This window comes from Rhinolophus sinicus, chromosome 8, assembly GCF_057876585.1.
Source record: "Rhinolophus sinicus isolate RSI-liver-muscle chromosome 8, RSI-T2T, whole genome shotgun sequence".
Classification (NCBI taxonomy): Eukaryota; Metazoa; Chordata; class Mammalia; order Chiroptera; family Rhinolophidae; genus Rhinolophus; species Rhinolophus sinicus.
Window position 1 is genome coordinate 75,440,345 of NC_142508.1, and position 12,945 is coordinate 75,453,289.

Consider the following 12,945-nt stretch of genomic DNA (forward strand, 5'->3'; position numbering starts at 1 on the left):
TTGAGAGTCCGTGCTCCAACCAACTGAGCCATTTGGGAGCTCAGCGACAGCTCAGCTCAAGGTGCTGTGTTCAATCTTAGTTGCAGGGGGCGGAGCCCACCATCCCCTGCGGGACTCGAGGAATTGAACTGGCAACCTTGTGGTTGAGAGCCCACTGGCCCATGTGGGAATCGAACCGGAAGCTTTGGGAGTTAGGAGCATGGAGCTCTAACTGCCTGAGCCACCGGGCTGGCCCCAAGGAGAATTTTTTAAGCAAGTCATGGGTATCCCTGAAAAAGGCGTTGCCCTTTGGCTTGTGGTGGAACTTTATCAAAGTCACTTCCTACATCTGTTTCAAAAAGGTACCTTAATTAATATGGTAAGGAATAACTAATCACAATGATTAAAAATCATTTTTGCATATAAAAGCACTTAGGAATGTCATACAACATTACAAAAAAAGGAAAGCTTTCATTATATCCACATAGTGAATTTTATTATAATCAGATTAACAAACTATTATGTTTCAAAATTATTTCAGTATACGACATTTTAGCTGTAATAATAGATTTTCTTAAAGCACCACTTTTAAAAACTATTCTGTTTATAAGAATGTCTCCTGGCTTCTGTCCTATGCTAATATGGATGAAAGGCCTTACATCAACCCCATTCATACATGACCACTAACCCCTAGTGCCTCCCCAGCTCAGTTCTTGATGTTGCCCACAATCTAGATTTACCTTTCCTAAGCAGGTCTGATGTTATACAAATCTCTCTCCAAGTGTTCCTTCCACGGGAATGAAAGCTTATCTTCCAGGGCTTCATCATAAACTATTCCTGTATCCCATAAATGCCTGGACTGTGTTGACTCTAAAGTATTTCTAAAACAACTAACTTTAACTTCCTCTACCAATCACCATTAATTTGTGATTTACCAGGTGTTTTTCTTTAAACTCCTAATTTGTTTTCATATTGAAATGCTATTAGAACTTTTACCTGTATAAAGCTACTTGATAAAATATTTCTACCCAAGCACATAAGCTCCTGAAACTAAACTGCCCTCTACACTTTAAAATGTCCTTTTAAAAGTTCCAATATTTATTTATAGTGAAAATTATACTGATTACCTTACAGACTTAAGAGAGGTTCCAACATTAAAGGACCAATGGATTTTTACTATGAGAGTAAATGAAAGAGGTTTTGGAAGTGACAGGAAGTATTTCATCCTGAGGCCACTGTTACTACCATAGTCACCTGATCCTGGCACAGATTTGGGGAAACTGGCGAGGCTGGTCTCTGATGCACTCTGAAGCTCCCGAAGACGGGTGAGGTACTGCTGCTGTCCCAGGGCACAGTCTTCGCTGTCGAATGGTCTCTTCTGAGCAAGCCCTTGCTTCTGAAATGTCAACTTCAAACCACCTTCCTGTGAAACAAACACCATTATTCAGAAAGGAACAACTGAAAAAGTCTCATTGCAGAATATTAAGAGAAAATTCTAAGTAAAAACCCTGAAACATTAATCAAGTTCTCTTTTGCTCATAAGTTAATTGAAAAAAAAATTAATCATTTTCTACAATGCCTATTAAAATGTCTATCTTTAATGAAAACAAAACAAAACAAAAATGCCGGGACCATATACACTTTTATGAGCAAAACAAAGTTTTTCACATGACCAAGTACATTGTAACACTTTCAGCTTTGGACATTCGTCTCTATGTACATTATTCATATGATGTTTACCCTTGTTTAAGACACTGAGAAATCAATTAAGCTTCAAAAATCAGACGGAAAAATGAGGTTACTGATAACAGGGCATGCTAAATGTTTCAAACAAAAAGTGCACTGACACACCATTGAAATATGTAAAGAACCACAACAACTAGAAATTGTCAGACTGTTTAAGAAAGCATCTTGAGAAGCAGAAGGACTATTTTCAGAAGTATAGGCAGAGAAAAATATTTAATGATGATCCCTCTAGAATATTCAAGTTTAATGACCTGGATATCAAAAGGAAAACGATCCAAAAACCAGAAAACAAGTGTGTGAAGGAAGTAAGAGGAAGAGCAGGCAGCCATTTGCAGGAAAAGCATGCTGCACACCGCAATCGCAATCAGGTCCTAGGGCAATAAAAATAAACATACGTCTTTGATTTTCACTGTAAACTCCTTTTCTCGTACATGCTTCTTCACCTTTGACATCTGTGCCGACTGGTCATGTTCTTCTTTAACGCCGGCAGCACCTGGAGGAGTGGGCACACTGGGCTCGCTATGATCTGTAGCTGCGCCAGGGCTGTCCAGCAGCTTTGTGGTATAGAAAGAAGCCACTGTGTTGGCGTCGTAACTCCTTCTGGCTGAAGGCCACTTCCCTTTCAGAACTGTTTGACAAATACTGTCCAATCGGTTGATCATCACACGATCCTGGAAAAGCATGCAACATCAGAGTGTCATTTTCACAATCAGGCCAGACCTGTGGGGCTCGGCTCACATGGCTCCGAGCCTCGATGAACTTAACCCTGGTACAATGTATGTGCATTTGGTATGCACACAGGTTCTCTCTCACACACATATGACATCGCAGTAACAAGTTATTCAAATACAAATTCCCATTAGTGAAATTAAAAACTGTATTATATACTTTTCTATAGTCTTGTTTTTGTAACTACCAAAGTAATACAAGTTCTTTGTGAGAACTTCGGACAACTCAGAAATATATAAAAGAGTACAGAGTTCTCTACGCCCCCATTTCCCAGCTTCACTTGGAGAGGTTTATACTCTTGTACCAGTCACGTACTAGAAGAATTGTATTAATTCAATTTCAACTGCTACCACTGAATGTACATGTACTTAAATGAATTTTTTCCCCGGGGTCACAGCTGGCTACAGTAAATTTCTTCAAGGAGACTCAGTTGAAAGCACTAATTTCATAAAGAAGCACTTGAATATTAACTTGTATATGAACATAAGCATTATCTTTCATTCTAAACATTCTAAGGTTATGTTGACAAGCATACACATTTAAGTAGACCTAATTTACTTGATAATAATACCAAAATGTCATCCTACATTTTATAGTGACCTATTTTTCTACATAATAAAAATATTTACCATTCAAGCAATATAAAAAATGTTCACAAAAAATGACCTATTCCAGCAAGAAATTCTTCTTTTACCTTTGGCCAATAGGAAGCTGCCAGCATGTATCCGCCTTGCAGGAAGTAAGTGGACTCCGGCGTCCCATTGTTCATCTGGAAACTATCCTGAGTCTCGTCCTGAGTGGTACTCAGTGATGCGACGCTTTCTTCGTCATAGGCATTCATGTGAGGGGTACCTTCTGCTACGAACAATTATAACTGTTTAAAAAAGACTGCATAAAACAATTTTACACATACTTCTCAAATCTTATGTAATTATTCAGATATATTTGAAAATGAAAAAAGAAGTAAAACAAATGGTAACAAAAGGAAAAAATTCACCTAGAATAAAATACTCATTATTTTTTAAAATTAGCACAAAAGCAAAAGAAGTGGCACTAAGGAGTTGGTGGACAAAGGGTTGACCAAACAGCCTTTTCTGCATAAAAATCTGACCCTCAGTTAACTCTCCAGGTCTGTTTCCCTGACAAAGAGAAACTGCTGATTGATGGACTGCTTCGGACTGGGAGGGTCACAAATACCTGGTGGGGATAAGAGAACTCTCTCAGTATAGGACTTTTACAGTGGGACATGTCCCTGTGGCATCCCTGAATGCTATGTCATGCCGATGGAGTCGTTCCAGCAGCCTGAGGCTCCTGTGAGGTGTGGAGGCTCTTCAAGCTGAGCGGACACTGCACCCACTAGATGTTAACTCACTCACATGTACGTGAACGGGCTGCTCGAGGGCCCTGCAGAAGAGGACAGCCTAACACTAGGCTACTGACCAGCAGGGCCTACCATGCTCTTATAGGCCTGACTGCTTCAGCTAAGAATCCTGGAGGCTGTAATAGAATAGTATCTTCATCTGCTCACTCATCAACTTTTTCCAGGAAAAATCGAATACTAAATGTAAGGCAATCACCAAGAAATAAAATGATTGTGAAAAAACGCTAATTCCTGTTTGATTAACCTATGTTCCAGTGCCTTGACTACGGGGCAGGAAGTGTGTGCCAGTAATTCTAGTTTCCTTTTCCATAGCGCTTCTCTAAGGAAACGTGTACACGTAAAATTTAAGCTAACCATTTTAAACACGGTTGAGTTATCTGAATCACTTCTCTTCACTTGAAATGCTGTCTCCAAATAGCAAAAGCACTTTATGCACATACCTCGCTTCTGGACTTCCTCTTCTTCACTGTCACTTTCTTCTGATGACGATGAGGAGGACGAGGAGGAGGAGGAGGACGAGGAGGAGGAGGAAGACGATGCGGAAGAACAGGAGGACGATGAAGAAGAACTAGAGCCTGATCGAGAGTGGGAACAAGAGGAGGAGGAAGACGAGGAAGACGAGGACCTGGAGGAACAGGACGACCGCGCAGAATCTGAGTCCGAATCCGAACTCGATTCTGATCCTCTTTTGCGGACCCGCTGTTTCTTAGAAGCTGGGTTTGGAGTTAAGGGTTCTGTTCGGGCTGCAACCATGCGTCTGTCTGCTTCACCCTTTCCACCAGGTTTCGGGTCTCCAGGAGCCTGTGGTAAAACACCATTCTTTGGACTTACAGGCTCAGATTTGATTAGTGTCCTGGTTTCCTCAGAAGACATAGATTCTTCTTCAGAAGACTGAGGCTCCTCTTTAAGGTTTTCACTTTTAACTTTCATCTCCTCTAGAACAATCCCTTTAGCTTCTAGGAGCCTAGGTAGAGAGGTAAGAGGAGAAGCAGACAGCGCTACTTGATATTGCTGTAAAAGTGGGGTAGAAGTCCTGGAATGAGCCATCTTACTTTGACTGTAGTTCCTCTGAGCTGCCATAAAGGAGAGTTCTGGATCACGAAGAATGTGATAGTCTGTTCGGCTCACCCCGTGTTTAGCAGCTCCAATAAGCAAGTCCCTATCATGAGGGCCACATTCCCACCAGACTGGTAAGTCTGGATTTGGATGGCAAAGCTTCAATCGCTCAAACAATTGTGGATGTCGGAGGGCCTGTTCCCTTACTTTCCTTAGAAGTTCAATGCGATATAAAGTCCTAGAAGCACGTTCTTCTGTGATTGGCTGAATAAAAATATTTGGATCCACGAACTCTACATTAAAACAGAACAAAAATATTAAGCTCAAAAATACTTCATTATAGATTTAAAACAAATAACGTAACTTCCAAAATGTAATTTTATTCTATATCATTGTATAGTTTCCAGAATTTATTTTTAATATTCTTAAATGGGGAAATTGAATTTTTAAAAAGAAGTACTAAAAATCATATAACATACATAATATTGGATCTATAAAAAGTAAGTAAAACATTAAGACTGTTTTGGAAGTATATTAATAAAACTAGTTTACTTTAAAGAAATTCCCTATGAAGTAGGTTTTACTATTCAGTGTCTTAATAAAAGAGAAAAACACTCAAACTCACTTTTATAAATATAAATTAAAACTGTTAATACTCCATAAACAAACATAAGTCCACACATCCCTAACTGAAACCAAAGGCTTTCTTAAAATCTGCAGGAAACACGGGGACATTTTTCAAACACTGTATGAGATAGTTCAGTTTTAACATGCGACCTTCCTTCTGATGAAGTCATAGCTTTGTGAGCAGAGATACAGATGGAGGGATATATTGAAACTCCCTGGTTTTTACAACTTTTCTGAAAGCCTAAAAGTAGTTCAAAATAAATAGTAAAAAAAGAAAAAGTAAATCAAGGACCAGTCAAAACTCAATATGTAACAAGAAACACGAGTGGGAGTGTCCCTGCTACTTCTAAGATTTAAGAAGGTGTACACATTCCATTAGCAAATAACTGTGATTATTTAAGACATAAAAGTATTGTTTTTTTCTTTCAATTTCTGCTATGTTTTCAAACAATTACTAGTTGTTAGGACACAGATACTGATTAAGTAGTTTGGACCTACCTAGTTCTTAGTTAAGAAGAACTTACGTCCTCGGGTGCTGTGAAAACTGACTGAGATATTAAGGGCACTGTGAACTGAGGAAGTTTGGGAAAGTGATCTAAGCAAAACATCCCACATTTCTAACAAAGAAAAGCTACCCTTTCAATCATCACTTAGTAATTAACCCTTTTCCCTTCTCTTTTATACCGGGAATAAAAAGTGATGAATTTATTCACTTAAATTTATATTGCTAATAGGAATTAAAAAATTAAGAAATGAGAGCCTCTTGGCAACTATAAATAATACAAGATAGTGCTTTCCCATATCCCTCTTCTTAAACCCATTTATGATATTACAATGGACCTTACAGTACACTAAAATCAACTCTGAATCATCTAGTATTTAGGTAATCAAGCGATTGGCTACTCTATTCAGTAGACTGACAACAAATTTGTTAGGAAATAAAATTAAAACAAACAAACCCACATAGAATTTAGATCCTTTTATGAGCCACTTGTATTTTTACTATGAAACAGGAGTTGGAAGCCGCTGGGTTTAGCAGCCAGAAACCATATTGAACAAAGAAGGAAGACAGTTGATTGTAACACAGCACTACTGAGAGGAACTGCTGACAGGATAAGCTATTTCTCTGGACCTCGAAAACCATGAAATTTACCTCAGAACAATTCCTTAGCTGAGCATTAGTACCTCTGATTAGTTGTCATTTTTTTTTTTTTTTTTGAAAGCCCTGAGTGATTTTTTCCTACTAAACCTTTTTACATGTTTTCAGTGGAGGCCTCATTTCCTGCAAAATTATTCGTGTAAAATGAGCCCTCTAGCACAGTTCCTGTAAGATGGACTAAAAATGTAGGTTAATGCTGTTTACCAAAAGCTACCCTTTATCTTCCACCTCCCTCAATCATAAATGTAATACTGAATAAAAACACTGGATATTTTCTCAAAATTCAACGTGGACCTTTATTTTATTTAGATCTCATTTTAATAGGGTTAAGGAAAAAGGGATTTTTAAGCATAGTTTATTTACAATAATGAAAAACTGCTGACATACTGAACTGGACAGTATTGAAATGAGAGTTGAAAATTTCTAGATTTTAGTGATTTTTTTTCTTTCACCTAAACAAGAAAAATAAGAAATTTTATACATACCTTCTTTGGAAGGAAGACGGCAAACCCTCCGACACATAGACATAAACGCATACAAATATTTCTCCAAGCTATCATCAGTTTTCTTATGGAGCCTAGCCATAGCTCTAAATTTTGTCCAATCAAACTGGCCTCTGTCAGGATCAAATACAACTCCAAACGTAGATACAACTCTGTAAAAGTCAGCTTCTTCTCTTCTTGTCCATCTATTTTTGAATCAGATTAAAGAAAAAGCCACATGGGTTACTGAAATATTTATTAATGCTCAATATAATAACTATAATAAACATTTGAAGCATTTCAAGTACTTTCAAGGATTAAATCCAGGGTTATTGCCTTGTAAATACATTTTAAAATACTACTAGACTCATCTGTCCAACCATTCTTCTTTTCCTTCAGACAATAGTTTTCTGCACATTTACTATGTGAGAAAATATGCATAGGGTACACGATATACTAAGACATGAAGACCCTCCTTTCAGGAAAAAAGATAAAACAATTCAAACATATTTATAATATAAGGTAGTATTTTATAGTTTTATGCATTATAAAAGTCAGATTTTAGGAAAGCACAGAAGATGAAAGGATCAGTTTAGACTTAAGTGATCAAGAAACACATCACAAAGTGGCATTTAAGATGGAATGAGGCTAAGATCATGGAGGGATGTTAGGAAGAGGGTTCAGAATAAGCAAAATAGGAAGTAATCTACATGTTTGCAGGATGACCAGTATTCCAGATTGATAAGGAGCTGGATCATACTGGGGACAGTGGGAGATAGGGTTGGGGGTCAGATTAGGAAACATTCTAAATGCCTGGTTAAAAATCATCTCTATTCAGTTCAAACCTCCTAAAGACACTTCAAGAGGGTAATATTTAACTCACACACCATAGATCTCCAAGCACAGCCTATTTATAGAAGCTTTTCCCTGCTTAACCCACAGGGTTGTTGTGTAGAGAAAAAGCATATGAGAAAGAACTTTGAAAAACATTAACTGGTGATTTTTATCAGTGATACATTAAGAAGATTAATGTAATGACGATTTAAAAATAGTCAGTCGAGGATACCAATCAAGTCATACGAATCTTGCACCTGGGTATTAAAAATAGGAATGGAAAACAAAGGATGAACTGAAATCCAACTACGCAGGTCACAAAATAAAAATGTCAGTGTCTACCTTCAAAGAATTTATAATTGAGATAGGAACACAAGACATAGAAAGGAGAAGATAAGTGTCATTAGAATATCTTCTATTATTGAGACAAAAGAGTAGTTTATATAGATAAGCGCTATCTGAGTGCAGAAAACAGAATACTGTGAGCTAGACTGGTTGAGAAAAAAATTAGTAAAGGTTTAGACATACGTTGAGCCTGAAGTATGGACTAAAGTAGGAAGAAAGATATTATTCCATGTGACAGGAACAACATAAACTTAGGATATTGAGTCAAGAATAAGTAGTACACTAAGGCTGAAGGCATAGTAATGGATAAAATTAGAAATGCATGCTGGAGCCTAAATTGAAGAGACTCTTGAATTGAGGCTTAAGAACTGAGACTTTGTATCTATACTAAATAAGGAGCCACTGAATATCACGATAAATGAGTATTTTAGGAAGATCCTACAGTTGAGGGAAAATGTATACGGTAGAGTAAAGATGGCCACAAACTCTTTGCCCCTCTTCCTACCGAGAGGCGCAATCTATTTCACTTTCCCCTAGATTCTGGTTGACCCTGTGACTTTTTTGACCAACAGTAGGTGGCAGAAGTGACACTTTGTAACTGCTGAAGTGGGGACTTAAGAAATCTGCAGTTTTGGTCTTTGCCACTAGGAATGCTCTCTCTTAAAATCTGAGCTTCCAAGGGGCAGCCAGCACCAACTGCCAGCCAAGGGAGTGAGGCCACTTTGGACCTTCCAGCGGACGCTATCTGAAGCAGAGCTACTTGGTCAAGCCACTTCATTGTGAGAAATAAAAAACTGATGTTAAGTCACCATGGTTTGATACGGGTTGTTAATGCAAGGACAGATAACGGAAAGTTACCTGTTTCAGTGTACCCTGTTTATAGAGGTAGCAGTATTTGAACATTACGTCTAGGATAGCTAAAATCTTAAGTATCAGACTAAGTAAATTCCGATACAATGAATGTACTCTAAATGAAACAGAAGAACAATGGTTCATCTTCCAGAGAACATTCAAGGATCCAGGTTTAACAAGGAGGCCAGGTTATTGCTAACCATTCCTATTCCTTTCCATGTACTCTGTTAAAAAAGTCAAAGTTTCTGAGATAAGAGTAGCTTCCCTGTTTCCTTAACAAGGTCTCTTGTAAAGAGTTCTATTTGTTCTCCTCTGACATAGTCATTCCAAGCATTCATACTGTATATAAAGCATGGATGGACTTGTCTTTCATACATTCTGATATTTCATAAAAGTCACAACGCAAAATAATATAGAATGGAATTTATTTCATGTAATTTATGTTTCGTTAATAATTTAATTCTTGAATTTGCTCTGTACCTTCATTTCTTTCATACTTTACTGTTCATAAACATGACAAAAGGATTAAAATATGAAGTATAGCTAGTACCTATAAAATGCAATAATTTTTATTAGTTTTACCATATTTGTGTATATACAAGAATGTGTGCAAGTATGGATTTATGCACACGTGCAAAAAGCGTTTTATTTTGAACTTCTCCACTTATGTGTTTTTCACAAACTCATGAATCACACCCTAACGGCCTTCAGAATGAACCACTATACTTAGATACTATATACTGAAAATATAGTGCTATTGTCTTACCTCTGCTGTCTTTCTATCTTGGCTGCCATTTTAGGATTAAGAGTGGCTTCTTCATAAAGAGGCTGCATTACAGTGGCAGGCACTGAGAAAGTAGGTTGTATCTGCTGGACTTGTCTACTTTTATTGGTACGCTGATATGCAGTGATGAGACGCCTCAAACGTGTGGTTAAAGCTGACTGAGTTGGCCAATAAACTTTATCACCCTCCAACAGCTGACCATCTATATTTAAAGATAATTGTGTCAATTGAAAAAAAAAACTAGAAACAAGATTAAAAACAAAACTAAACATACTGTAACGAACCTTACAAAAGCAGCAAAATTTCCCTAGTTTCAAACATTGTTTTCTTTCAATCTGATATGAAAAAACAAAACAAAACTAATGTCGCATCATAAAAAAGTTTTAAGTATAGCTCTAATGTTGTGTAAAAACATTACAACAAACTTTAAGGCAACTCAAAGTAAGTAGGTCACAGTGGAATAAAGAACCACGATGTTATCTATTTAAAGAGAACTTTACATGCACAGAAAATATAAGACTTGCATTTCCAGGTCTAATACGTTGTAGTGTAGTGGCTGATGAATACTCAATGCTTTAACTTATGGAAGTTAAAAGTTAAACTGGAATCTATGAGAAGTTGAATACTGTAAACTCTTCTAACTGATATGTTCTGTATTAAATTTATCTCAATTTAATCAGAATCAAAATATTTTAAAAAGTCATTAGAGGAGAACATTTATAAAAATTCAGTATGACAATGCTGTAATTTTTAAACTTCTATATACCCAATATAGTGCAGGATCTAGCTCTCCGTTTCCAGGGTTGAATATTATACTTACATACACCATAATCAAGGGGTAATCATTCATGCTAAGCAAAACCTACTGTTTCGTTCTTAGTTGAACTATGGAAGAGTGAGGCTCGATTCCCCCTGGTTCCCAGGAGGGAATGAGTGTACTCTAGTGACAGTATTTTCCTATCTTGATATCAGAAAAAAGTAGAACACCCTGTACAGAAAAGGTTCGCAGAAACTGAGTGATAAAGAATGGTTCCTAATATGATAGGGAACTAATAAGTTGAATGGATTAACTCTGTAATGATGAAATCTTATGTACAATTTTAACAATCATGCCATAATATCATCAATTCTTCTATTCTATAAAAGCTTACTGTGTAACTGCTAAACAACAAAAAATATTGTTAAATTCCCAATCAACTAGTATGTCCCATGTTAATTACAACTGTCTTGAACAAAATTTCATATATATTTGAAATATTATAAAAATGTATTAGCTTTTTGACCTCATGGTATCATGAGAATGTTAATTTACAATAATACTAAGTAAAGAAATGAATGCAATTTACCTCCATCTGCTATAACAAGATCTCCTGGTGAGGAAACATCATCCTTTTAAAAGAAAACAGAAATTTGTCACAGGGTAATTGGGTCAAAATAAGAAGAGAATCAAACTTTTTTGTAATAGAGAAATTTTAATGATTAATTTAGCAAAAATAAAAATGATCATTTCTTGTTCTAAGTTCTCACCCTTTTATACTTTTCTATTGTGTTTGACCAGTCATTACTAAAATTATTTCCTATTTTAAGATTACTTTTAGGCCATTTTCTTTTCCTCCACTCTTCCTCTAACTGTAAAATATGCCTCAGGTTTTACTTAAAACTGTTTTTTTTTTGCTGTTGTTGTTCTCTATACCAACTCTATTCATTCACGATCTATTCATTCTCATATTTCATTATTAGACAAACTTGAAATCTTTCCCAGCCTTGAGCAGTTTTGCTTATGCTGTATAACTACGTTTATCTGTCAATAGAGCACCTTCAATTAGATAGCCCAACATTCAACGTATCCGTAACTTTGGTGATTTTATTCCAGTGTATATTGTTGTTTTAGAAAAGCCTAAAGTTAGAATCATCATCCCTTTGTAGGTGGGTCCTTTTTTTCTCTGGTTGTTTTTAACATCTTCTCTTTTTGGTGTACGTGCAGTTTCACCAGGATATTTCTTAGAGTGGATTTAGTTTTATTTGTCCTGCCAAGAGTCACACTATTTCTTAAATCTGAAGATTCATGTCTTTCATCAAGTTCAGAAAAACCCTCAGCTGATCTCTCTTAAAATAGGGCTTCTCCCTTATGCTCTCTAGTATCTCCTTCTGGAATCCCTATTATACACATGCCAGACAAATTCACGCTATTCTCTTTGTCTCTAAAATTTTTTTATATATTCCTTTGCGTTGGTTATTGATTTATTGCCTCTCAGCTATAAATTTACTGTCTCCCATGCTTCTTGCTAGCCCTAAGAAAATAGATCTGGGCTCTTTAAATATCTTTTCTTAGCCAGCCAACATGATGTTAAGTTTTGTCAGTAGTGGGAGCTTGAGACGCTGTAGGAGGAAAGGGGGTTCACTTCCTAATTCTGGGGAGCTCCTCCATTGCTAGCTCCCCAGCACACACAGCTTCCCCAATGCCAGCTCCTGGTGTTCAGGTAGCTTCTTTAGCACCTGCTGGCCAGCAGCTTTCCCTACAACCGTCCCCCCCACCAGTTTTACAGTGGAGTAACTCCAGTGAGACGCTTCCCCAGGAAAAGCTTCCTTGGCAACCCTAGAAGGTGGATTTACTCCAAGTTACAGGAGTGTGGCAGCACGGCAACTTTTCTGCCATCCAATGAGCTGTGTCCAGGCCCCTCCATCCCCCAAAAGGCCAGGATCTCGGGGACGGGGCTCTTTCCTGGGTGCTCTGTCAGCCCTAGGAGTAGAGGCCATTCCTTTATTCGTTAGTCCTTTAACTTCTTACCACCCAGTCCCTCATTACTTCAACCCCCCCATTATAGTCAATAATCCTATACATTCAACTTTTCTTGTTCAAATTACAAGTGGTTTCTCTCTCCAGATTGGCCCGAAGTGATTAATCATGATCACTATGAATTATTTTCTCATATCTACTTTCTAAATCACTTCTTTCTCACGAACTGTGTCT

The 12,945-nt window shown here is 37.2% G+C and overlaps 1 protein-coding gene across 11 annotated transcripts in view; it reads right to left on the bottom strand.

Moving 5' to 3' along the window:
* CHD9 (chromodomain helicase DNA binding protein 9) overlaps positions 1-12,945 on the bottom strand; it is a 177,877-nt gene that overhangs the window by 17,127 nt on the left and 147,805 nt on the right. For 7 of the 11 annotated variants that reach the window (XM_074314881.2, XM_019732338.3, XM_074314875.2 and 4 more), the window contains 7 exons: positions 11,321-11,363; positions 9,957-10,176; positions 7,163-7,365; positions 4,276-5,184; positions 3,149-3,312; positions 2,121-2,396; positions 1,234-1,402 (listed from right to left, as the gene is read on the bottom strand). In XM_074314881.2, coding sequence (XP_074170982.2) covers positions 1,234-1,402; positions 2,121-2,396; positions 3,149-3,312; positions 4,276-5,184; positions 7,163-7,365; positions 9,957-10,176; positions 11,321-11,363 — 1,984 coding nt within the window. The remainder of the gene's footprint in view (positions 1-1,233; positions 1,403-2,120; positions 2,397-3,148; positions 3,313-4,275; positions 5,185-7,162; positions 7,366-9,956; positions 10,177-11,320; positions 11,364-12,945) is intronic. The other 4 variants (XM_074314878.2, XM_074314882.2, XM_074314879.2 and 1 more) reach the window with 3 other exon arrangements.